Consider the following 26,545-nt stretch of genomic DNA (forward strand, 5'->3'; position numbering starts at 1 on the left):
GGCTGTAGACTGACTTCTTCTTCAAAATGTCACATGAAATATACAATTATGGTGAAGGGTGTGCTTCGATGGTTAACCAACTCATATATGGCTTAACTATTTAACTAGTAATAAATAAATAATGTTCAATTTGATTGGGAAAGTGGCGGCTGATCACAACCACAAATGGATCCACAAAGATCCAAATGATCTATTTTCTATCTGCGTGGCGCAACTCAGCTGATTCTGGGAGTAAGTAAAAATTACTGGACTCAGAAAGCATGTGGCAATCAAATCCTAGCTAACAAAACCCTCGAACCCTCAATATCGAGACAGTAAACACAATCAACCCTAGCTAACTACTACAATCAATTTGAACAAAAATTTGACAGATCTGCAAAAATGGAGATTTAAAAAAATTGAAACAAAATCAAGCACAACACAGGATGGTGATAAGAATTAACAATTTTTTAGTTTTCATACTTAATTAGGAGATATCTTAATATTGTGGGATCCATCCATATGCAACTTATAAACGTATAACGCCTTTATATTGTGATTATTTCTCAAAAAAAATGTAATCCATATGTGATTTATAATAAATAATAGTGAGCCTACAATAAAATGGCCCAATACATTTATTAGGGCTTCGAGTATAATACTACTAGTAAGGTTAAGCAGACCCAACTTCATCGGACATTAATGAATAAAACATATTACTACTATATATAATTATATTCCTGTAAAAAATTGGAAAATTCGAATTACAATACACAAACAACATAACTAGAAAACCCAAATGTCGAGAAACAATGGGCAAATCTTGGTGTATAATTAATTAACCAAAAAAAAAAACAAACAAAAAGAGCGTGATGAAACGAGTGTCATTATAGGACTAGTCTTCTTCTGGCTTCTCCTTAGACTCATCGTCCCCTCCCCCCTCCTCGTTGTCCGGATCCGGCTTGGGCTCGTCGTCATCTTCCGCAGCAGCGTCCCCTCCCTCCACGTTTTCGGCAGCAGCAGCGGCGGCAGCACGGTGCTCTTCGTCATTCTCGGCGGAGCTCTTCCTACCAGCCTCGATAACGTGCTGGTAGTTTCCCTTCTCCATGAAGAGCTGGTGGAAGTGGTGCTTGCAGTAGAGGATTCCGTCCAGAGCAGCGTACGACGAGTGCGTGAGAGCGCACCCGCCGTGCGCGCACTTGAAGCACGATTTGTGGAACGACTCTCCCTCCAGCCCTATCTGCATTTCCATCAAATAAAATTAGGGTTTCCAAAGAGGGGAAATAAATGGAACATCACCTTCTCGAGTGGATACACAGTTTTGCCGCATGCAGGGCATTTCTCTTGGGTCCCACAGAACATACTAGACATTTTGCTTGGTGCCCTTGTCTACATGTCAAATATTGAAATTAGAACTATGATTTTTATTTTAATCTTATTTTTTCTGATAGATTTGATAAGTGCATAAGAAAATCAAACATTTGAAGTACTTACAAGATCCTTGCTATCATGCTTTCCTGTATACCCATTCATTACAAACATAAAAAAAAAAAAAAGGAATTACTATCAATGACCACCACAAAAAAATATCCACCAAAATCCATTATATATATAGAATTGAATGATCACCGGATTGGAAATTCTTGCTGAAATTTCCAGACTCCTTAAAAAGCTGTTCAAAATGTGTCTTGCAGTAGAGAACTCCATCCATGGAAGAGTAGTTACTCATCTGCCCATATATAAAAGATTAATTGCGTTAAAATATTAACATAACATGAAATAAACTATATATGTTCAAATACCACAAGAGTGCCTTTGCAGTGGCTGCATTTGAAGCAGGATTTGTGATAAGTTTGTCCATCGGCAGACAACAAATCCACGAAATAAACAGTCTTGTCGCAAGCACTGCATTTATCCAGAGTTCCTGTGAACGATGATGCCATTTTCCTCCACTCACTTTTTTCTTCAAGAATGATCTAATCGAAAAAGGAAATCCAATTATTTGTCTGACTTATAAATATACACGATTTGCGTCTTCTTCTGTTTGTGTCAGCAAATTTGCCACAATTTTTTCATGCTCCAAAATGGCAATGATTTAATCCTATTATTAAACTGACACGTGATTGGATATAAGTATATCCCAGTCTTTTGAAACAATGGAGGATCATCAATGCTGCCATAAAAATTTGATGGAAAATCCGACTAAATTGGAGGTAAATAGGGTCATGTTTTTTTCGCTTGTTCCATTACACTGATGTGAATAAGGGTCTACATTTTTTTGGAGGGAAGATTAGTTTTTTCTCTTTATTATTTGATCGTGGTAGTTATGTTAACAACGATCAGTGTTTTTTTATGCATATTATAGGACTCTTATTTTCTTTGAAAAATGAATGAGGAAATTGTTTATCATTAAATTACATCTCTGTATGTTTCATTATAGAAAATCTTATGTTACTTCAATTTGGTAGAATTAAACATGCGAGATTAATGCTATATATAGCCCCAATAACATGGGTTGCTTGATATATGTACACACATACGAAAAAAAAGACGAGGATGTGCCTGTTTCGAGCATCAAATAATTTATTTTTTTCCATCATCTTCAGTTGATTCATAACAACTTAACGAAGCATTTCCGTTAATCTAAATGCATTGCTACTAAAAAGTTTACTAGGCTTGTAAAATAGTTATCGGTTTAATTTGCAATTAAACCATGTTTATTAGCAACCATCTAACCCAACCCAACCCAACCATCTAGTTTTTTAATATTTAATTAAATTTTATATCTTCCACGTTATCTTCCACATCATCAATATTCATTCAACCCAACCATACTCTTTTTTGATGCTTTATCAATGACCACCCAACCACACCATTATATATATGTTTTTTTATAATATTTTTATACATGAAATATTTATTACTACACAATAATAATTTTAAAAAAAAACAATAATGACAAACTAAAAATTATAACAACAAACAAATACAAAACATAAATTACAATATTTATAGAGGAGAAAATATGAGATTTTTTATTTTACCAAAGAAGGATTATATAAGAAGAAAAGATGATTTTTTTGTGCAAAACTAAAGCAAATGTAGTCTCTATTCGTAAAGGACGAAAAATTATGAATTTTGGTATAACTTTTATAATTTTTTATATACTAATATATTTGAAATATATAAATTTTAAAAAAGAAAATTATCAACCAATGAGAATGTGTTATTTGAGACAATCTCATTGGTTGAATCATTAAAAAAGTTGATCAACCAAGCGGTTGGAGGTTGCCTCCAAATCGACCTTGCTCAAGGAGAGAGACAGATCCTTACAATCATTTTTTTTAAAATGCATAATGAGGTGACGGTCGACCCTCCTCAACCGGTCTTAGAAATAGGCTTGTAGTAAAATATAAACCCTACTTACCTCGATGATCGCAAAATATATTTTCTTATCATTCTTTCTTTGGTCCATACTCCGTAGCATAAAGCAGTCATACATATGTAGACTGTAGCGTAGTAGTATAAGAAATTACTACAGTACATAATAAAGTTTCAATTGATTCGAGCCCAGTCCATCGCTCTATAAAGAAACGTATACTTTGTTCTTTAATTAGAACATAGTATTTGAAACGTTGATTAAAAAATTGTACTACTACTTAACAAGATTTCATAATCTGCTTATAAGAAGAGGTTGTCCAAAGACAAATCAGCTTGCCATTGACGACACTAATATCAATGTAACCAACCATGTAAAGTTGGGCAGGCCACGTTGAGAGAGACATCTTCTTACATCTTGGATTTCCAAATGATCCTGCCACATACATAATATGTCTATTTATAAAATCAAAGTATATTCTAGTTCGGCCCTTGCTTTAAAATCTTATAATAATTGAGTTTTCCCCCCTTTTCTACGAGTTGGATAATTGAGTTAATCTTTAACACTGGCAAAATTTTAATTTAGGAGAGATCTATCATTTTGAGCTTCCAAATTTGGGAAGCTATTTTTTAAACGCCAAGTTTGTGAGAGACGCATGAAGCTCATGCGTCTTTCACTTTAATGAAACACGTGAAAAACTCATCAGCCTCATGCGTCATTCACAAAAATTTATGAGATTCATGTGGCTTTCACTTGAATTAAGTCCAATAGAAGAAGTAGATGGCTTCATGCGTCTTTCACTTTAATGAAACACATGTGAAAAATGCATCAGCCTCATGCGTCATTCATAGAGTTTTATGAGATTCATGTAGCTTTCACTTGAATTGAGTCCAATAGAAGAAGAAGTAGATGAAAAGACGCATAAGACTCGTACATTTTCATATGAGACATACATGAGGTTCATATGTCTCTCACAAACTTGGACTTTAAAAAAGAGCTTCTCATATCCGAAAGAGCTTCTCATATCCGAATTAATGGCCAATGGTAGAAAGCTTCCAAAATAGAATTCCGGCCAATCAAGTGTGACAGTTCCAAATTCCTCAAACATCTTCTACGTCATGCACACTTCTAAGTAAGAAAAAACAGTAAGGAAAGACAATAACGAAGGAAAAATGCCACAAGGGTTTATTATATATCCCAGATAACAACAAAACCCCACTAAAAAAGAGGAAAAGGAGGTATATCCTTGAAAATAATAATAAAAAAAAATACTTACAGCTAACAAGATCAATAAATTGGACAGACCCAAAGATTCCAAAAAAGCACAATCATGAAATGGCTCTCATCAAAGATAAATAAATCACCTAGGAAGTGCAGCAGCATAGAATGCACCATCTTTGCCTGTCATGCGCTGCCACAAAGCAAATACTTCTAAAGTATTCACACCTGAAATCGATAAACGACAAATGCAGTATACAAATAAAAACTAGTTAACACAATAGGAACTCAAAAGGGATTGTTATACGCATTTTGTAAGCTTAATACAGCACATACTCACTCACGCATTGTCGAGGCACCTATAAAACAGAGTGTCTCGGAGGTTGGTACTAGGAGCAAGTAAAAATAAGATATCAACAGCATGGAGGAAGATGGACTGAGAGCAAAAAGTTTCAGGGACGAAGACTACAACACAAGAAGGGTGTTCCTGAGGAGTTATCCACTTCACTGGGGTACAGAATCTGAAGTCGAAGAAAGCGCTGAAGCAGCAATTGAACGCAGCAAAGAAGAACCTGCAAAAGTTGCACTAAGAAAAAATGGGAAAAAGCCTATGAAGAAGATAGTCCTTGCAGTTGTCCACTGGGGAGAGGAGAGGATCCTAGTATTCAGAAGGTTCAAGCATAAGATCACTATTTATGTTGTTAATTGTGTGCCTGTCCGTCCAAACTACCTATTGCAGTGATATCAGTTAAATGAATCTTTTAAAACAGCTGGTGATTTTACATTTGCTATTGAGTATTGAGCCTTGTGTACTTGCAAATATAAAGTCTTCATTCTTTTATAGAAAATGTAAAGGAGATAGTTAGAACCAAACCAAATATATCAACTTGTACGGTGTCCACCCTTGCCCGGGGGCTCGTTCAAGAAAAAACGAGCACTTCCTACCCAGAAAATGATATGACTGTACGTGTTCTCATAACACAGGGTACTATTATACGAATACTAGTACACTTTCTTGTCCTCCATTTATATGAGAAGAACCGTTAGGCAGCAAGCCCTATGAGTTTTTGGAGGATGAAGATTAGGCTGATGCTTAACAATTTAACTTAGGCAAGATGTGAAAACACCAAGCCAATGTATATAAAAAATGCCAATTGTTAACAATTTTCAGTATGAATTTATAGAAGCTGGATGACAAGGATGCAAGGCATAACAGAAGAAGTTTTATCCTTTATATATTTATAATCTCAGTAACTAAACTTTTAGTCCTTGGTGGAACCATTTTGTGCCCAAGTAGTGAATCTTAAGTTAGCAGCATGGGGAGGGAGTGGACCTCTTGATTTCTATTCATACTTTCATAGCGTGATTCGTGAAGGTGATGAAAGGAACTGCCCAATTTCTCTATAGGTTAAGAAAACTATGCATCAGCATCTCTGTTATAGCCGTGACTATCAGAACTGTAGAGACTTTTTAGACTATTAGGTTATTTCCTCTGCAAACCAATGTATAAGCTAATGGCAGACAATTAAATCCTTGCAACAAAACAGCGACCACTGAAACTCTCTCTACTCACACTGTAGCATTGAACTAGCACGGTTATGTTCCCCCCAAAACAATGTGCATCATACTGGATACTTTTTTCTAAGTGGACTTCCAATAAAGCATCTACACCTTAGAAAAGTAGGGTTTTAAAAGAAACACAAGAAAAAGTACGAACATCTTCATACAGTTATCATACAAATAAGCGGCCATGATCCAACTCATAGTAGTAGTAGAAAAACCACCATCAATAACCATTGGCTCAAAAGTGAATATCAAATCACTCAGCTACATGATAGAATCAGTAATAATGTTATTGGAGCTTACGTCTAACAGACAGAGAGTCTGTTTAGAAGAAAATTATTGAAACCCCCATTGCAAAGCTCCCCACGGCCACCTGTAAGCAGGTCATGGTCACATAGTTGGAGCACAAGTAAATTTGACAGGCATCACTAAAATCTCAAGTTATGACAGATAGGATAGACCAGTAGTTGGAATTTCTAGTTCAACAGAGTATGATAGAACAGGGAACCACAAGATCCTAATATTTTATAAATTGATCGATTATCTTATTAGTTTCACACTTCACATGAGATATGTCCTCATAAAGCAATATTCTCAAAAGATCCATGGTCTTGGGTTTTTATGAAAAAAAGTGGTGGGCTTTTGTGATTTAAAACGTGTTGAATCCCCGTGCTTTTCATATTGGGAAGACTTGTTCCAGAAGATATATTCGCAGAGATGATAAATGCTTTTCAAAATATCTTATTCCACCCCAAATAACCAACCCAACTCCTATAACCCAATTAGCATTACAAGTCCTATAACTCAATTAGCATTACAAGTTATTTATTAGATTCTACCTATTGTAGCAGCTTTCCAGAAAACCCCTCGAAACCTGCCATAACGAAAAAAATATCAGAATGGAATTAGACTCATGTTTATGGAGATCATGGCATAACCAGTCCAAATAAACACTTGTAAAAAGTGATCACATACAGGTCCGAAAGATGGAGGACCATATTCAAAACAATACAATCGAAATATTTAGACTCAGCCATTTGGCTGTAGAGGTAACAAGCATTTATCTGGAGTCTAATCTAGAACACCAAAACCAAAAAGAACTCTTTCTTAGTAATGGAAATAAGCACCAAGGAGCAGTCACAGAGCAACAATCAAATCAAAATTTCGAGCCTGATCTGAAATGTTTGACAGATCTTTTGAAAAGAAACCTTGTTGCTGCGGTTGGGCTATCATTACTGGTGACAAGTTGACATTATGTGAAGCCGGATGAATTAATAAGAACAGCTAACTAAACCGAGTTATTGAGAAGCAGCAAACCATTTTTTCGACAACCAAAGTCGAAAACTAAAGTCTGACATAAGAAACTTACCCAGTTCTATGTTCAAGAAGCGCAGGAAACTGCATCTTCAAATATGTGCACTGTGCAGACACATATGCCCAGCAATACTACTGTCAGGAACGAATGGAAATTGAAGAGAGCTGACTGAAAATCATCAAGCATAACATCAAAACCAATCTGCAGTAGTCATGAGAATTTAAACAAAGAGAGGTACGCAAAATATCATACTGTTCGTCAACCAGAAACATCTTACCATGTTTAAGCTATCCTTGCTGAGTTATTTCTCTGCCACTCAAAAGGATTTAGAAAACACTCACTGACATAGAGAAATTTAAAAAAAACATAGTACTACATTAATTTCTAAATAAGAATATGAAGTATACTAGTAATTCATATTTCTAATGCTTAAAGAATCACTAAACAAATCCGCATAACTCAAATGTTTCATCTGTGAAAATAAGCATTATATAAATCATATACATGTCCTAAAATATGTAATGTACATATATAAAAATATAGTACAATAAAACAGAGCTTGCAAATCTAGGAAATAAGGTGACTGAACACTGAAATTCCAGGTTCAATGATGTCATGGCGAAGAGGTGAGTAAACAAAATAAAACCATTCCTAGAAACGTACTAATTATTTCAGCAACTTGTGGATTATGTAGAGCATGCAGCACTGTTCAACAGGCAATGAGACGCAATTTGGAAATAAGTAGTCAAATTCGAATAAAGAAACTAATACATTGATCAACTTGATGCACTTCACCAACAATGATTTTCAAATTCATAACAGTGAAAGAAAAATCTCACATTTTCGAATCAAATATTGACAGAAGAGAAGGAGAAAAGATCAAAAGCTAATTGGGGGAGGGGAAGATCACCAAATTCTGGAATTTGAAAATAATTGAAACAAATACAAGTTGGTAAACAATATTGTGATTGAAATTACTCAAATTCGATGTTACGACCAAAATCTGACGCTTGCGTTCGAGCTCAGCACTGGAGACGGATTGATGTGTATGTGGTGGGAGAGGAACCGGGTTACCGAATTAGGTCTCGCCACGTCAACGGCTGCGCAATTTTAGCTCAGGTCAGCGAGCTTTGCTCAATCATCAGTTTTTCAGGCCCCAATCGATTTGGCCGTCTATTGAAATATTTCATAAATGATAATAAGCCTCACATATGAATAACTTTTTTCCCGATTGAAATATTACATGAATGGTAATAGGCTTTATATTCTAATAACTTTTTTTCACTCATATTTTATTATAAAACTAATATATAAAAGTAGGATCGACATTTCACTATCTTTTTCATCAACTTTCTTTTATCTTTCTTAAAATACGTGCTGAACTCAAATGAGACTGCTAAAGTGAGACGGATTGAGTATGATTTAGGGGAAGTATATGAATTTTCAAGTTTTGAACAAAAATAGGAGTAGTTCTTAATTATAAAAATATTAAATATATTTATAAAAATAAAATTACTAAAATGACTAGTAACTAAAAATTAAAAATTTAATTATTCAAATGACTTGTAACTAAATGAGATAGTTAAATATAAAATATACATATTGGACCTTTATTATAGAAAAAATAATCATAATAAAGAATATAAACAAAAAACCAATAACGAAAAAAAATGGTTCAAAAAGCTGACGTATACATACTACATATATGAGAAGATGAGAGTCGTGTTATATTCGATTGATAATTAATTCATCTTTAAAATATGTTAAACTAGTGACTCAAACTACTTTTACTAAGGGCATTAGCAATGGGGCGCCCTAAGGCGCGCCCTAAGGCGCGCCCTATGGCGCGCCACGTCAGCAGTTTTATCCTCCTACCTCCTCACCTGCAGTGGGGCGCCCTAAGACGCGCCCTAAGGCGCGCCCTATGGCGCGCCACATCATCATTTTTTTAATATTTATTACAAAACTCATACGAATTTAACAAAATTAATACATTAAAATACGAATTTCAAAAACTTCATTTCATTGAATAAAAATTAATACATTACAATGCGAATTAAAAAAACGCGAACTCAACAACGGCGGTTGCGAGCCCACACTTCTTCGATCATGTCGTTCATGAGCTGCGCATGATCCTGTTGGTTGCGCATTGAGGCCTGTCTAGATAGAACCTCGTTGAAGCCTAACGGTAACCCTCTATCGGGTGGCTCGGTCGACGCGCCGGCCAAACTAGATGCACGATCATCTTCATTCCAATCGGTGATGCTTCCGCCTTCATTCTCGACTATCATGTTGTGCATGATTATGCACGCATATATGACATCGGCGATGACATCCTTGAACCAGAAACGAGCCGGCCCTTTCACAATTGCCCACCGTGATTGGAGCACGCCGAATGTCCGCTCGACATCCTTCCTCGCCGACTCTTGCTTTTGCGCAAATAAAACCCTCTTCTCACCAATTGGGCAGCTAACCGTCTTCACAAAAACAGGCCACCGTGGATAGATGCCATCGGCCAAGTAGTACCCCATATGGTATTGGCGTCTGTTGGCAGTGAACTCGATGGCCGGGCCGTTGCCATTACATTGATCGGTGAAGAGGGTGGACGAGTTGAGGACGTTAATGTCGTTGTTCGACCCGGCTACGCCGAAGTAAGCATGCCAGATCCATAGCCGATGGTCAGCGACGGCTTCGAGGACCATCGTCGGGTGGCTGCCCTTGTATCCACTTGTGAACTGGCCTCTCCACGCCGTCGGACAATTCTTCCACTGCCAGTGCATACAGTCGATGCTCCCGAGCATCCCAGGAAACCCGTGCGCCGTCTCGTGCATCTGCATCAGACCCTGGCAATCAGTGGCAGTCGGCTTGCGCAAATATGTGTCGCCATAAGCCTCTACTATCCCCCGGCAAAAGCGCTTCAGACAATCGCGGCCTGTAGAATCCCCGCAGTGGAGGTACTCGTCGAAAAGGTCCGCCGTGGTGCCATAGGCCAACTGACGGAGTGCAACCGTGCACTTTTGCAATGGTGTAAGGCCGGGTTTGCCGATGCCGTCCTCCCGAAACGTGAAGAATTCATCACGTGAAGACAATGTCCGAACAATGCTGAGAAACAGGTACCGCGACATTCTAAATCGGCGCCGAAAAACAGCCGGGCCCCATCGCGGTTGATCGGCAAAGTAGTCTTCAACCAGACGTGTGTGAGCTTCCGCGTGGTCGCGTCGGATATACGACCTATGTCGAATAGGTCTATGGACTTGCTCAGAGGCCGCTGCCGCTGCCGCCTGGCGCTGCATCAACGCATAGCAATGCGTCATCGCCGTTTCAACGACTGCATTTAATGCTATATCTATGCTATTACTGGACTCATCAGAGGAACTAGAACTATTGGTGTCGTCGCCGGGATTCATATTGGTTGGATTTGTGAGAGAGAATATGTAGAGGTATGCACAAATGAATGACAAACGCTCTTTAAATAGAAAACCAAACCGCGTGCCATCGTCCGCGACCTATCGTCCGTGTACGCCACAATGGGGAGGACGATGGCGCGGACGATGCCTATCGTCCGCGGCCATCGTCCGTGTACGCCACAATGGGGAGGACGATGGCGCGGACGATAGGCATCGGGCGCGCCATCCTCCGCGCCCTTAGTATCGGCCGCGACGATCGTCCGCGACCTATCGTCCGTATCCGCAATGGGCGCGGACGATCGATGGCGCGGACGATGCGCGCCATCGGGCGTGCCATCGTCCGCCCATTGCGGATGGCCTAAGAAACTACCGCAAATGTACGGGCCAACTAGTTGGTGGCAAGTGAAATTATCGTATCCACAAGGACTAGGGACTAGATAGACGGCTTAAGCATCATTACTTAATATCAAACATTCAAAGGTACGCCAATTGGAATTAGTTGAGATAAATTCAATTTGTATTGAATATCGTCTTAAGGTTCTTAAATGATTCAATGTACAAATATTGCCTTTACCTATTTGAGGGTGGTTTAGTCCAAAAATAATGAGAAAAGATGACCTTGAAACGTGCATTAAGTATAGTATACGGGCCGAAAATGATAGTATTTGAAAGTAGAACAAATATACATGAGATAGAGTATAAGTCCTAAATTTGTAGTTCACTCATTTATGCTTTATCGTTAATATGGATGTGATCAAATGCTCGAAACAGAGAACTTTTTCAATTTTGTATGTCTAAATTATCAACACGAAAATATAAGATATATCAACACAAGACTGTTGATATACTTATGTCTTTGTGTTGATATTTAAATTAACATGTTGTATTTAAAGTTATGTCTTTGTGTTGAAAGTTCTGCATTCTGGATTGAAAATTAGTTTGATTATAAGAAACGTATCGTTAATACTAGTATATAGTAACTCCATATGCTGAATACTCTGTTAAGTTCCACATAAACAGAACCATTTCCCCTTAATTTGTTTCAAGAAAATTTAATGTATTCGAAATAAAAAAACAATAGTTAGCAATTAATTCAAGGATCATTTAATTTTATGGAAAAATAGAAATTTGTGTTTTCATGATTTTGAGCGGAGGCAGTATTTGCACGGAATAGGATAGAGTAAGGGTTTCCAATATACATGGCAGAAAACATGCATGTGCGTGAATAGAATCGACCTCGCATATTCCAAGACACGACAATCTTGTCTAAATCTTTATTCTTTCAACAATATATCTCCATTTTCTTCAATGTGTATTTTTCTTCTTCCTTTCTCCATCCAGTCTAAAACAAGCAGATGTCGCAAAATCAGTAATTGCAATAGACTTTCAAAGTTTCAAACTTGAAATTGAGCCTCTAAGTCAGACAAGATAATTTATGAGGTTTCACAAGAAAATATGGATCCCTCTTAATTGATATTTTTCCCACAGCTTGTAACCCCTGTCCTCCTGCATGAATCTCTGTCCCACCCATCAATGCTTACTCTCTCTTCAAAATGTGCAGTCATGTGCTTGGTGGAATGAGAGAGAGAATGAGATTTTTCATTGAATGCAAAGTATGTCCTTTCACCATTGAAGAAAACCCTATTAAATGCTTTGCTCTTCACTGCTCTCTCTCTCATCCCATTTCCTGTGTTATCTTGCATTTACTCCTCACCTCATGGCATGCTCTCTACACACACACACACACACTGGAAAAACAGTAGCAACTGTTGCCACAAATCTTCAAAGTTCAATTTCCACTTTTCTTCTTTCCACTTATTTTACTATATATACCAAACATTCAACGCCAAAAGTCTAATAGTATCATTTCCTTTTAACTTTTTCCTTGTTATAGTAGCACACCTAAATCATTGTTTCTCCATTTATTGTTGTGGGCATTCAAAGATTAAATATAAATAAGTGTGATCATGCATACACCATCTCAGTTGTTTGTAAGTAATTAGTGTTACTCATGTTATGCTACTGACTTGATTGATCCGCCACATATATATCCATATTTCTGTGTGTGTGTGTGTGTGTGTGTGTGTGTGAAGTCTGTGTCTAAGTCTATGCACATATATATAATAATGTGTATGAAATAGTAATGGTGTCAGAAATAAATGGATGGAGGTCAAGACAGAGCAATAAATAAAAAGAATTGCTTTATTCCAATGAAATCAATCATTCAATATCCTCGTCCATGTTGTTGAACAATCTTGCACCATTTATAGATTAACAAGAAGAGAAGTCTCTCCAGATATAGTGTATGTGTATCTATCTGCTGCTGCATTTCTATGATACCACCCTAAGTCCAAGCATTCAATGCCGTTTCCGGCGCTCTCATCTCTCAAACTTCACTCACCTTCTTTTCTGTTTCATTAAGAGAGAGAGAGACACTTGTGTTTGTGTGCATTTGCTTTGTTTTAGAGTGTGGTGATGGGGAGAGCACCATGCTGTGAGAAGAAGGGGCTGAAGAAGGGGCCTTGGACTCCTGAGGAAGATGACAAATTGGTGGAGTACATTGACAAGCATGGTCATGGCAGCTGGAGATCCCTCCCCAAGCTTGCAGGTTTATTTCCTCTTCTTTTCAACTACTGAATGACTTGAGATCTCATTCAAGTTCAACACAACTTAACTCTAAATTATTGCACAGGTCTTCTGCGTTGCGGGAAGAGCTGTCGGCTGCGCTGGACGAACTACCTTCGTCCAGACATAAAACGGGGGCCCTTCACCCCCGAAGATGAGAAGCTCGTCATCCAGCTCCACGCTATTCTCGGCAACAGGTTTACCTCAATCTCACCAAATCTCAATCCTTGATCTTGTTGCTAAATGTCTCCGCCTGCAGATGGGCCGCCATCGCCTCCCAGCTCCCCGGCAGAACAGACAACGAGATCAAGAACCTATGGAACACGCATCTCAAGAAGCGGCTAATGCTCATGGGAATTGACCCTCAGACCCACGAGCCCTCCCCGTCGTTTGACGGGGGAGGCTTGCCTTCCACGCGCCACATGGCCCAGTGGGAGGGGGCCAGGGTCGAAGCCGAGGCCCGGCTCTCCAGGGAGTCGCACGGGGGAGGTGACCACTTCCTCCGCCTCTGGAACTCTGAGGTTGGGGAGACCTTCCGGAAGTTCAAGATCAAGAACCAATCCTCGAGCCCATCCTCCTCTGCTTCGAACAAGTGCTGCTCGATATCAGGCACGACCACTGAAGTCGAGCTCAAGGTTGCACGCCCGTTGGTGGAGGATCCAAGCAGTAAACACAGCGGTTCGAGGGATTACAAGAGGATCAAATCTGATGTAGAAGACTCCTCTGAATCTACACTGCAGCTGCTGCTGGATTTTCCAAGCAACAATGATATGAGCTTCTTGGGAGATGCTGATTGCTACAACTTGTATCCAGATTTTAATACTGATAGCTTGTTCCATTCCTCCCCTCAACATGGCTTCGTCTAGTTACAAAATTGGAAGCTCTGTTTATGTGTGTTTTTGAGCTGCAAACTTTGGTAGCTTTGCAATGGAAGAAGTTGCACAAATCTTAGCTATTCCCACTTTCATATCCTGCATCAACTTTTTAACATTTTGTGTTGCAATACATGTGATAGTGAGACACCAGATGTAATAGGAGAATGCAAGAAAAGTCGAACAATTTGCAGTGGATTTATTCAAGACCATTGTTTTCTTGTTTACAATACAAATATATGACATAACATAGTAGTAGAATCACACAACAGAAGAAACTATCTATACATAAGAAAAATAAAAAAACTAAGCTTCAATATTCAACCATTTTGTTGTTGGAGATAGATGATAGATTCACTAGTGTTTTAGCCTCCGAGGCATCTGCAGGCCTTTGGTGGGGCTTGCTTCGTTGCACGGAGTTTTTCAGCTGTCTCCTCAGTTTTGAGCAGTTCCTCTCCGCGTTTGGATTCAACCATGGCCTTCTTCTCCTCTGCTTGCTTGTGTACTAGTCCCACCTTGTTCCTGATCTTCTCCGCGTACTCTCCCCTCTTCTTCTCAATTTTTTCCTTTGACAAGTATATGTGGTTAGTCTCATTGCCCGGTTTTGTAAATAACTTGTAATCATAATGAAGCTTCATCAGTTTAAGAATGTGGGTATTACCTCAATGCTCTTCAGCTCACTCTCAAGGGCGGCCTTCTTCGTGTTCTCCCACGATGCAACGTCCGAGAGCTTCTTCTGTGCCCTGCCTCATCATAAGATAGAATTACTACCACTCTCAATTATAATGAGAAATTTCTATGAACTTCAACGTGTCATCATTGAGGCGAAAAGCATGGTAAGGATGAACCAGATTCATACAAGAACATGTTGGAAGAAGAGAAACGAGAAGAGATGTAGATAAGCCCTACTTGTTTTCGACTTTGGTTTTTTCACTTTCTTCCCATGCCTTGATATATGACAACCTCTTCTCATCTTCGAGCTTTGCAAGAGCAACATCTACAAAATTCAGACAGTCCAACTTCTTCACTAAGTAATTCCCTCCCATCATTTCAATCCCATTCACTACAACCCATATCTGCTTATCCTCATTTCATTTTCATTTTCTGATATAATCAACTCCTGCTACTAGTACACAGAGCAAAATCCAAATTCTAAGACTAAATACAAGTTTTAATCCAAATTCAATGACTAAACACAGGTTTTACTGCATCTAAACCAAATTACCCTTCTAAAGAACTATCAATTCGAGCTAGTAACTTACCTCTATCGAGGGACCCTTTCGAGCTGCTCTTGGCTACGGGTTCTGGGATCTCTGCAGCACACAAAAACAGTCGCACAATTCAATTTCAATCAGAACTTACAGAGCTAATTAATGACATCTTGTTTTGACATCATCGAATGTTTTTTATGAGCCATGACTGTGTATTGTTCAATCTTGATATACAAGGAGAAGCAACCAATTAATCATCACCACATAATATGTGTCTCCTACTCTATAAAGATAAACATTTCATCAACATTAGCATAGAAAACCTTCAACAACTTAATTCTAGCAGTTAAAAAAAAACCCACAAGGATCATACATTCATACACATTGGAAAGATCACCGCAGATTTTTTAAAAATGTTGATGAATTTATTCTAAGAAGTGATCAATTTATTCGATGTAGCTAGCCTATAATAATATAGCTACTGTGAAAGAGTTCAGCTCAATTACAGCAAAAAGTGATGAATTCCCAGCAACCAAAATTCAATCTTTAGCATGTTCTTTAACAAAAATCTTGAAACAAATGCAGGGATAGTGACTTGTTCACAACAGCGTCTTGAATAGACGAGTTGTAGCTTAAGTGAGAAAGAGGGAGAGAGAATTGAAGAAAGGATTTACTTGCAAGAGCTTTGGAGTCGTCGAGAGGTGGCGGGACAGCAGGATCATGCTGCTCGTTGGACTTCTCCGTCACGGCCACAGCTGGTGGTGCCTCCTCCGCTTCAGCTTTCTTTGGAACAACTTCCTCCGCCGCTGCAGCCATTCTTCTCCACTAACAGAGAAACAAGTAGAAACGGTTGGCGATGAAGAGAATTCTGTGAGGGATTTAAAACGACAATGCAAACTGCGTATGCTAAGAGCTGCGATACTCTGCAATGCGGCTCATGGTAGTAGGAAAACGCTTTTTCTGGACCGTTGAAACAGTTACGATCGGCTGGATATAGGGTGCGGATGAAGGTCAGCGTTTAGAACAGTATCATGATCTTTGGGGATAAACACTTCTATAATTATAAAATAAGCATCTTCTGTTTTTTACTACTCCCTCCGTCCCAGCATAAGAGTAGTGTTTTGCTATTTCCATCCATCCCAATTTAAGAGTCTCATTTAGAATTTACTATATTTGGACATAAAATTTAACCTCATTGTTGATGAAATTTACAACCAAATGTCGTTACTTTCATAAAAATAAAACAAAACAAAATCTTAAACATTAAAAAAAGTCAAAATAGTCTCACTTTTCACTATCTCACTTCAATTATTACACACTCCAACAATTTCTTAAAACTCATGTTCTAACTAAATTGCACTCCTAAATTGGGACGGAAGGAGTATTAACTAAGTTGTGTTTCAATGCTGTGAAATTAATTAAGTTATGTTATTGATCTTATTCCATTCTTCTTATATTTAAAAAAAGAAAAAGAAAAACAAATGTAGTCTATATGTTATTAATAATTTTCCAACAATAAGTGTCACATTTTGTCATTTCAGTTCGTCCCATAATAAGAGTCGCATTTCACTTTTACCACAAATGATAAGTAGACCTCACATTCCACCAACCAATTGTACTCATATTTTATTATAAAAATAATATACACAAGTGAGACTCATAATCAACTAACTTATTCAACCCACTTTTCTTTACATTTCTTAAACCTCGTGCTAACACTAAATGTATACTTATGGGGGTAGTATTATTTAAATCGAGTCAAATTGTATAGCCATATGTAACTATAAAAAGAACAATACTCTTTGGGGTGATCGAATTAAAATAAATTAATACGATATGATAGAAAACACGCAACATCGTCGTTAACTACTGTTACTTTCAATGTATCAAAATTTAAACAAATGGCACTGCCATCTTGCAGTTTAGGACGACCCCAGAGAATAGATCCTTCTACCATCTTAGGTGAGGTTTTTTTTAATATAATGACTTAATTCCTTTGTTTCTTTTTTATACTCTGTATTTACTCCCATCATCCCATAGAAATAGATTATATTTTTTTTCTTTCCGTCTCATACAAATAGTCTATATCCATTTATGGTATCATTTTTCTTATTCTCTTTTACTTTATTATTTATAGACCTGTTATTCATTACACAATTTCAACTACTTTTTCTCTTTTCTCTTACTTATCAATTATGCATTAAAACTCGTGTCCATATCAACTGGTTTATTTCTATGGGACGAATGGAATATTATTTTTAGCGAATTAATATGAAATTCACTAACTCAACCAAAAAAACAATACAGTGAATACAAAATATAAGCGTAACATCGTGTTTATGTTTAATCTTTCTTATTTCCTAGTAAAATTTGTCACATATGGGCCATCACAGTTAGATTATTTTACAGACAAAATGTTGAAAATTTTGTGAGTGTTGTAACGAAAATTAATTCAAAATCGATATAGCAATGTTTTTGAAGTTGTTTGCGTTTAACTCATAAGAATAACCTGAATACAATAAGAGTAATTAATAAAAAAACCATAACAAAATATGTACATTGGTTTATAATTTTCACTTGATTCTTCAAAAGGACCCCTACGCGGTCATGTGCAATATGCAATACTCCTTGCCATTCGAGTCATTCGACTATATGTTTTCTTTCAAATATATATATTCATATTGTTTTTTTTTACAATAAAAATTGGGTCAATATTTATGATCATTGATGCTTTAAAAAATTGGAGATCGAAAGAAGTTTGGAGTATTATTTATTGTCGAACGTGACATGTTGATGAATAATAGAATCCCATGACTTGAGCTTTCAACTCAAGTGCGTGACACGATATTTTGATTTTTGACGAATTAATTGTTTTTCACTAAAGTCCAAATTCCCATCACTCAGCCACGTACCAATAATTGAGATTTTTTTGGTTGAACTCTCATCTAGTTTTTAGAACGTCGGCAATTATCTTTATGGTTGTGATATGAATACGTTAATTTGATAAAAACATACTCTATAAGTCCAATTTCCCATCTCACTACAGCCACTGAGCAACGTACTATTAAGATTTTTTGGTTGAACTTTTTTTTACCTTTTAGTTTCAGGGCGTCGGCAATTATTTTTATGGGTGTGATAAGAATTCCTTAATTTGATATAAACAAAATATAATCAAACATTATAATTGTATTAAACCGCTCGAATCACCCGAACCAGAGTAAAATTAATTCAATTGGCCTAGAAGGAATCGTCGTTCATACTAAATCCAATCAGAGGGAGGATACCCCCTTAGAGTGTTGATCGGGGTGTGGGCATAAACAACACTACTTTTGATAATGGATTAATCGAGTGACATACAAGCCTCGGCGGTCCGCTGGGCCACGTTTCAGTGGTTTGTCGTATAATTCCTAGAGAACCAGAAGAGGTTCAGTAAAAATATTTATTGGTTCATTCTCTGATTTGATAATAATTGCCACTCAAACCAAGCGTACCTCAGTTGGTAAGATGCTTCCTCTCCAATTAATACGTTGATGGTTCGAATCATCACAAGGGTAGATGGAGAACCATTGTTGATCTTCTTTAAAAAAATGTCGCTCAAACAAAGAAATTTGTACTATAACAATTGCCGACCCAAGTGGCAGAGTGGTTGATGTCGGACACCTTTAAATTATGTTTATTTGCTCATAAAGAAAATACTAAACATCTAAAAAAAATTGAACGCTGAAATTAAGAAGAGCATGTTTAAACTAAGTGATAACTTACTTACTTAGAATTCAATTAAATAAATGAAAAGTATAAGAAAAAAATTTAAAGAAATGCTTTAACCAAAAAGTATAAGAGCATGTTCCCTCTAGGACAATGGGTCTAATTTATTTGGGACTATGAAAATTAAAAAAAAATTATTAATGAGACAAATAAAATAAATTAGTTATAAATATAGGATCCGATGCTCGTTATTAATATGAGAATTGAGAATACACAAATTTTGGAAAATATTCGTAAATGATTTTCTGCTGCCAGCAATTCTTGGTCGTATTGAATTAATTATTGTCGGTAGGGGCCCTCTTAATTTTATCGATACACACTATTCTTTTCCACGTTATTTTAATTTCTCTATCAAATTTGTTAATTAAAGATGATTGAGTGGGGCCTAACTATATCAGTATCTCATGTGTGATTCCGATGATCCAACTATTACGCCGAAATTAAAGAGCCGGTCCGGGCCGGGCCGGGCCGGGCGTACTGTTTTCTTTTCTGTTCAAAGGTTTTTGAAGTTTCAAATTATATCTCTTACTTATAAAAACTACTCCTACAAACAATTATTGTTAAAGAGAAAAAAAATGAATCAAGTTTTGAATAAAAGTGAGACCTATATATTTAATATACTTGTGTTTTGTTACGAAGAACTTTATAATTTTGGTAAACGAACAAAATAAAAACATGAAGCTATTTTTATAAACGGAGGGGTTATCATTATGAAAGAAAATACTAACACTAATAATAAAAATATAAAAACAGAAATATAACATAAAAAAACAGAAAGAAACTAACATAAGGAAAAAAAAATTGAATTATTGTGTTATAGGTGGTGTGAAAGGAGAGTACTAAAATATGTTTCAATTCTAATTGGGGGGATAAATACACTATTCATACAAAATATATGTTTCAAACTAGTACAAAAAGTTTCTGATTTACATAATTACTACAAAAAGTTTCACTCAAGTTATGATTTAAATACAAACTGTAACCACAGTTTTAGCTCCGTTAATTATTTGGCATTTGACTCTTTAAAATGCACAATGTGAGTAGAAGGATGGAACAAAGATACAGTAGGAAAATTGCCATTTTGCTTCTTCGATAAAAAAATTTGGCACGAATTGTTTGTTTTTGCCATTGTTGGCCTGCTAGCCCACTTCCATTTTTTTTTGGGCTTAATCTTTGTCAACAAGACCTTTTAGATTATGAATATTCTGATTTTCAATCCAAAAGCAGAAAAAAGAGATACTAATATTAAAAGGCGATAAGAAATATTTGCTAAAAGTTTAAGCAACACAAAACCTGTGCTATAAATTTAACCAACACAGGAACATTCAATTTTGAGAGAGAGAGAGATGGTTTACATAGAGAGAAGTTGGAAGTAGTAGGCTTTTCTCGCCCAACTCACTCAATCGTCCAAGTTTGCCATAAATCACTTGCATTGCTTCCTGATAGTTCTCCAAAAATGGTAATTCTTTTGGCATGGAGTTGATGAGTCAGACGCTACATAAGTAAATAATTAACAGAGTTAAACTGTCGTTAGGATTTGTATTAACATTGTATGTAAACTGGAAACTTTTTGTAGTGATTTGAAACAGAAGTAATACGGTGCATTTACCCCCTAATTGGGCGTACTTCAGTAATTGGGTCTACAACATAATTGGATCAATTTTATAACCCATTTACAGCCGGCCTTTGTTTAGCGGTTAAGCACAACTGAAATTACGCCGTACAAAATTTATGTTCCCGCTCAGAAATTCATTCACTTTCGAGCCTCACCGCCGACAATGACGTCGTCCCCGGAATCGGAGAAGAAGCCATGGGCAGACAACGTTTCAGAAGCAGTGACGTCGATGTACAATTTTCTCGCCAAGAAAGGGAAGCCTCAAGGCCGCGAGGTCACCGTTTTAGCCGCCTCTCTCCTCTCCAATCTTCCTCAAGGTTAGTGGATTCATATTTTTACGCATTAAATTCATGATTTCCCAATTTAATTTGGTGATAACGACTCTGGATATTTTCCGTTAGTTATTTGTTATAAGTGACTGGTGTTTCCGTTTGTATGAAGAATTACGAGTGGTGGCATTGGGCACGGGGACAAAGTGTATGGGGAGATCGCGGTGGAGTTGAGGCGGTGATGTCATGAACGATTCGCATGCTGAATTAATCGCCAGGCGATCTCTTCTAGGTAATGTGACCTCCTAAATGTTAATCCAAAGAGCATGTAGGTAATCACTAGCTGAACCTGTAAAAAGAATGAAGAATTTTCCCCCTTGGTTTAATCTCTAACTAATTGGTTATTATGAGCTAGAAGTTAATTAGCAAATCCCTTATATGAGTTTTACTCATAAAATTAAAGCCTGAAAGTTGGCAAGTATGGTAATACATTAGCTGCTTCTGATTCGAGCATGCTCCATATTCCTACTCACCGTGCAGTACATAAATGTTTTATCAGTTCTTTAGCATGTTTCTGTATAGTTCCCATACTAGACAACCAAGTGCATCATGTTATATGGTTCCAACCACATAGTTTGTGTAACTGTGGATGTAGTTTCCAAGAAGATCTAATGATATACTGTATGAATTATAATCTAGAAGTTGATTCCTATGATATATTCAAAACGTATGCATCTTCTCGAGTTTAAAGAGTCTGAGGAAGCACATGCTTTCTCTGTTGTGCGAGGAATATAGGGCAGCATCAAAGACCCTAAAAGCTAGCCCACATTTTAGAAACTGGCCGGTTAAACCCCAAAGCTTTGAGTCCCCTTGCTAGAGGCGTTATAACAAGAAACAGGGTGTAAATGACAATATTGTTTATAATGTTCTATTTACACATTTTATAACTGCACCCTATTATCCTTTTCTCTGTAAATTCCCTGCAGCAAATCGTGCTTTAGTCAAACTTATTGTGAAACTAAAGTGGCTATGCAGTATACTACGGTCAAGGAAAACGATTTCCTTACTTGCGTGCTTCGTTTCGCCAATAAATGAAATTCATATTTGACAAGGATCGGCATTCTTATGTGCAAATAGCTTTTCTGACATGCTGTGTTTCAACTCAAATTATATTTGGAGTTTATGCTGAGAATTTATGGCTTTCTAGCTGCTTCTGATTTGAGCATGCTCTATGTTCCTACTAATATATGTTTGTGCGGCTGTCCCTTACCTTAATACTAGTTGTCTGGTTTTGCATGACCAGATTGCTTCAACTAAACTATCATTTCTCTAATAATATACTACGCATGCATGCATCATATATATCTACAATTAAACTTGAATCGTACTAATTTTTTTATAATTTCTCTCTGTTCAGCAGTTTGTTGATGGAAAATGAGTGTGGAAATGGCCATCATGTGTTAGTGTCACATTTCCAGGTAATCCATTCTTCTTGATTGTTTTCTATAGCATGAGTTTGCATGTGTTTTGAGGTGAAGGAATTGTGGGCTTAGTCACATGTTTAATTCTCAGTATCACGCTTTTTCACTTCCACATAATTGCATTTTCATGCTGTCCATGCTGCCAAGAAATGTATGATCCTTCACGATAAACACCTAGTTAGGTTGCTCAATTTAGTGGTGCTTTTCGAGTTTTCCCTATTTATAAAATAGTGTTTTTAGATCCTTCACATCTAACAAATAACCGATTTTTCCTTCGGCGGCCTATCTACAAGGCATGATTTTAGGAGAGTCAATTGACGTCCACCAGCAACCAATGAATAACCTTCTAAAGGGAAGATACATTTACTTCTCATTACTATTCCATTTTCATTTGTCTACCCATACATAATTCTACAAATCAGTCTTGTTTTTTGTAAAATGACCGCAAAGAATTATTCACATTCCTTCCTCTGTTTTAGAATTTAGAGCAGAAACCTCTTTCAAATTCTCTCTCTCTCTCTCTCTCTCTCTCTCTCTCTCTCTCTCCTCACACACACTATTGTAGAATCTTGAGTGATGAGTTTTAATTAAGCACTAATCATTGAGGGTAAACATGAAAGGGCATGAAGAGAAGTTGATGAGTATATATTGGCTAAGGCCTGCTTTCAAGAGATATTCTCTGAGGTCGCCCTCCTGGGCATCCTTCAACAAGGCACTCTGTTCATCATATTCACTTCTCCCATTCTTCGTCTTCTTCCTCCTCATTGTTGCTGTTCTCGTCTTCACTGGCCAGGTCGACCTCGTAAGTCTCCTTTCCTTCAAACTTCTCATCAATGCGTATGTTGTGTTTAATTTATCATTTTTGGTTTTCCTCATAAGATTATTGCATTGCGAAATAAGAACCTGATATCATGATTGTTAAATGATTTACTTTTTTCTGAATACATTTTGTTCTCTCTTTCTGAGACTCATTATGTTCATACAAAATCTGGAAAAAACAATGTATCTCAATGGAACAATCAAACTCTGTCTGATTGGCTCATGAATGTTTTCTTCGCATACTAAATTTAATTAGGCACAGAGAATCAGTGGACTTAAATTGAGTGAACAACATCGATATTGAAAAAAGGATTTGCTATTTTAGATTTTTTACTATAAAAAGTTAGTGGGATAGATTAAATTGGTCGATTCCATTCAACTAGGGTAAATCAACCGGCAGCCCTTCATTAAAACATTTAATTTGGATATCAAGAAATATTAATTGGAGGATCTTGTACGTGTACCGAGACTAACATGAAATAGTGTAACATTAATTAATAGTTATACTAGTTACTCCTCATAATCTTTCAATGTAACTTATTACGGTTTCCTAAATATAAGGCGTGCAAGAGATTTTCTGCGGTTTATTTAGGCATAAATTTTGAAAGCTTCTCCGCATTTCTGTTTTATGTTGGTATAACTGAAAACCGATATACTTCATATTCCACCATCTGAATAGCAACAATATATCAATTCTTGGTGCAAAAAATATATTCCCTCCATCTCATAATGGATGTCACACTTGGGTGTGTATTAAGTGAAGAGAAAATATATTTTTATTTATATTAATGTGAGAAAACATTTTAAAAAAAGAAAAAAAATTAGTGATGTTATTGATTTGAATAAGCAAAATCTTGAAGGGAAACTATGTAAGTTATTCTTACATAAGGAGCTCGCGCGAAAGTAGCATAGATGGACTGAACTGCGCGGCGTGGAACTATACCAAGTCCTGCCCGAGATACTACCCGGTAAGACGCCAACCGTCTGCAAATCCGCCGCCGACCTGCCCGGACTATTTCCGATGGATCCACGAGGACCTCCGCCACTGGAGACAGACCGGAGTCACGAAAGAGATGGTGGAGAAAGCGCGGGAGACGGCGCATTTCCACCTTACCATCCTCGACGGGAAAGTCTACGTGGAAAATTTCCGGCAGTCCATTCAGACACGGGCTCTCTTCACGGTGTGGGGGATTGCGCAGCTCGCCCGGACCTATCCGGGGAGATTGCCGGACCTGGAGCTAATGTTCGACTGCGATGATCGCCCCGTCGTGGAGGCCGAGCGCTTCGGGCTGCCGGACTCTGCCCCGCCCCCGTTGTTCCGCTACTGTTCGGATTGGCGCAGCTTGGATATCGTCTTCCCCGACTGGTCGTTTTGGGGATGGTAATGTTTGTTTCTCAATCCAATTCAATGTGATTTCTTTTCTTTAATCATAAGGAATGGTTGGTGTAGGGCGGAGACGAACATTAAGCCATGGAGAAGTGTGTTAAAGGATATAAAAGAAGGAAACAAGAAGGCAAAATGGGAGGACAGAGAGCCGTATGCTTATTGGAAGGGAAACCCCGATGTCTGCCCATGGAGGGCTGACCTTATGAGGTGCAATGCCACTCCTCAAACTGACTGGAACGCTCGTCTTTATGTTCAGGCATGCAATCTCCTCTCTACACCCAATCATCTGATATCACCATCCCTCAACCTCAACTACTATTGTTCTTATTGTTGCTTGCTTGCATTTCAGAACTGGATTGCAGAGTCCCAGCAAGGATACAAGCAATCCAATCTTGGAAACCAATGCACTCACAGGTGACAAATTGTAGTATCTACTTATCTCTAACAAGATTCGATTGCTATGCAAAACCCTCAAAAGAAAAAAGTTGTTCAAATTTAGGTACAAAATCTACATAGAAGGGTGGGCATGGTCGGTGAGCGAGAAGTACATCTTCGCCTGCGACTCCCCCGTCTTGCTCAATACGCTGCGTTGGCATGATTTCTTCATAAGAGGCATGGTTCCTCAGCACCACTACTGGCCCGTGAGGGATGATGACAAATGCAGGTCTCTCAAATTCGCAGTCGAATGGGGAAACAACCGTACGAAAATGGTAAACCCCTTTCCTTCTTGTACAAACCTCAATGAGTGTCCTAGCTAAACGAGTCCAAAATCTTGATTTTTAGGCCAAATCCATTGGAGAAGCCGGGAGCCGCTTCATCCACGAGGATCTAAAGATGGAGTACGTCTACGACTATATGTTCCATCTTCTCAACGAGTACGGGAAGCTGATGAAGTACAAGCCCTCTGTTCCTGCTGGCGCAGTTGAGCTGTGCCCGGAGTCAGTGGCCTGCGCTGCTCGAGGGATCTGGCGGAAGTTCATGGAGGAATCCTTGGAGAAGGGGCCTAGTGAGTCCGATCCGTGCACGATGCAACCACCTTACAATCCTCAAGAAATCCTAGCCTTCAATGAAGGGAAGATCAAGAGGACTAAACAAGTGGAGGCGTGGGAGAATCAGTATTGGGGCAGACAGAAGAGGAAGAAGCAGCGATTATAAGCAAACTGTTTTCAGTTACTTTTATAACTTTGTTACATACTGTTTTAAGGTAGAAGTTGCAGTCTTTTTTTATTGTCTTATTCTCTTTTAAAGTTATGTTGAATAAGAGCATAATTTTTAGGGTTTTGTAAATGAGGGTGCCATGATTCAGACATTGATGTTGATGAAAATGAATCAACAGAGATGAAGAGGACACGAGTTTGAATCCTAATTATATTTCCAAGTCCATATCAAATAAATATCATGCGTGAAACATGTGGTGTATTTGAATTGAACAAATACAGAATAGAATAAATAACAAACCACTTGAAAAAAATTGAATCAGCAAAGTTTCACTTGTTTCTTAAATTAGGACTTATAATTAACACACCAAACCACAGCCACTAATTTGATTAGAATTGGTATAAACACTAACGACAGCCACTTCTGGTTAATTATTCAATTATTCTCACACTATGTGTGTTTAAGGTGTGGAACAAGTCAAA

General features: G+C 37.6%; 4 protein-coding genes and 1 long non-coding RNA gene across 26 annotated transcripts; 2 read left to right on the plus strand and 3 right to left on the minus strand.

The window, feature by feature from the left end:
• Window positions 1-729: 729 nt before the first annotated feature.
• On the minus strand, window positions 730-2,006 carry LOC121793897 (LIM domain-containing protein PLIM2b-like). Its single transcript, XM_042191918.1, has 5 exons — window positions 1,782-2,006; window positions 1,609-1,708; window positions 1,474-1,496; window positions 1,279-1,368; window positions 730-1,219 (listed from the first exon to the last, which is right to left on the minus strand). The coding sequence occupies exons 1-5, from the start codon at window positions 1,920-1,922 to the stop codon at window positions 875-877; spliced, it is 699 nt and encodes a 232-aa protein (XP_042047852.1). The 5' UTR covers window positions 1,923-2,006; the 3' UTR covers window positions 730-874.
• Window positions 2,007-3,556: 1,550 nt separating this feature from the next.
• On the minus strand, window positions 3,557-8,624 carry LOC121795203. 16 transcript variants are annotated; one of them, XR_006049427.1, is made up of 7 exons: window positions 7,732-8,624; window positions 7,509-7,622; window positions 6,979-7,013; window positions 6,443-6,512; window positions 4,913-5,148; window positions 4,723-4,804; window positions 3,557-3,793 (listed from the first exon to the last, which is right to left on the minus strand). It is a non-coding gene; the product is annotated as an uncharacterized LOC121795203 (long non-coding RNA). The 16 variants fall into 16 exon arrangements; XR_006049425.1 differs by lacking the exon at window positions 3,557-3,793 and adding an exon at window positions 4,212-4,483 and having other exon boundaries at window positions 4,917-5,148; XR_006049424.1 differs by lacking the exon at window positions 3,557-3,793 and adding an exon at window positions 4,212-4,486 and having other exon boundaries at window positions 4,917-5,148.
• Window positions 8,625-12,387: 3,763 nt separating this feature from the next.
• LOC121795206 (transcription factor MYB17-like) lies at window positions 12,388-14,432 on the plus strand. The gene is made up of 3 exons (XM_042193678.1): window positions 12,388-13,469; window positions 13,554-13,683; window positions 13,746-14,432. The coding sequence occupies exons 1-3, from the start codon at window positions 13,337-13,339 to the stop codon at window positions 14,350-14,352; spliced, it is 870 nt and encodes a 289-aa protein (XP_042049612.1). The 5' UTR covers window positions 12,388-13,336; the 3' UTR covers window positions 14,353-14,432.
• Window positions 14,433-14,537: 105 nt separating this feature from the next.
• LOC121795207 (uncharacterized protein At3g61260-like) lies at window positions 14,538-16,546 on the minus strand. Its single transcript, XM_042193679.1, has 5 exons — window positions 16,244-16,546; window positions 15,621-15,671; window positions 15,268-15,355; window positions 15,020-15,101; window positions 14,538-14,924 (listed from the first exon to the last, which is right to left on the minus strand). The coding sequence occupies exons 1-5, from the start codon at window positions 16,383-16,385 to the stop codon at window positions 14,724-14,726; spliced, it is 564 nt and encodes a 187-aa protein (XP_042049613.1). The 5' UTR covers window positions 16,386-16,546; the 3' UTR covers window positions 14,538-14,723.
• Window positions 16,547-20,643: 4,097 nt separating this feature from the next.
• On the plus strand, window positions 20,644-26,132 carry LOC121795205 (protein O-glucosyltransferase 1-like). 7 transcript variants are annotated; one of them, XM_042193671.1, is made up of 10 exons: window positions 20,644-20,793; window positions 21,014-21,266; window positions 21,391-21,510; window positions 22,639-22,696; window positions 22,993-23,501; window positions 24,379-24,899; window positions 24,969-25,161; window positions 25,255-25,319; window positions 25,405-25,615; window positions 25,689-26,132. In XM_042193671.1, the coding sequence occupies exons 5-10, from the start codon at window positions 23,313-23,315 to the stop codon at window positions 26,058-26,060; spliced, it is 1,551 nt and encodes a 516-aa protein (XP_042049605.1). In that variant the 5' UTR covers window positions 20,644-20,793; window positions 21,014-21,266; window positions 21,391-21,510; window positions 22,639-22,696; window positions 22,993-23,312; the 3' UTR covers window positions 26,061-26,132. The 7 variants fall into 7 exon arrangements, with proteins under 7 accessions (XP_042049605.1, XP_042049606.1, XP_042049610.1 ...); XM_042193672.1 differs by having other exon boundaries at window positions 21,080-21,266; XM_042193676.1 differs by having other exon boundaries at window positions 20,644-21,266; window positions 22,636-22,696; window positions 23,320-23,501.
• The last annotated feature ends 413 nt before the right edge of the window (window positions 26,133-26,545 follow it).

This window comes from Salvia splendens, chromosome 3 (assembly GCF_004379255.2).
Source record: "Salvia splendens isolate huo1 chromosome 3, SspV2, whole genome shotgun sequence".
In the NCBI taxonomy this organism is placed as follows: domain Eukaryota; kingdom Viridiplantae; phylum Streptophyta; class Magnoliopsida; order Lamiales; family Lamiaceae; genus Salvia; species Salvia splendens.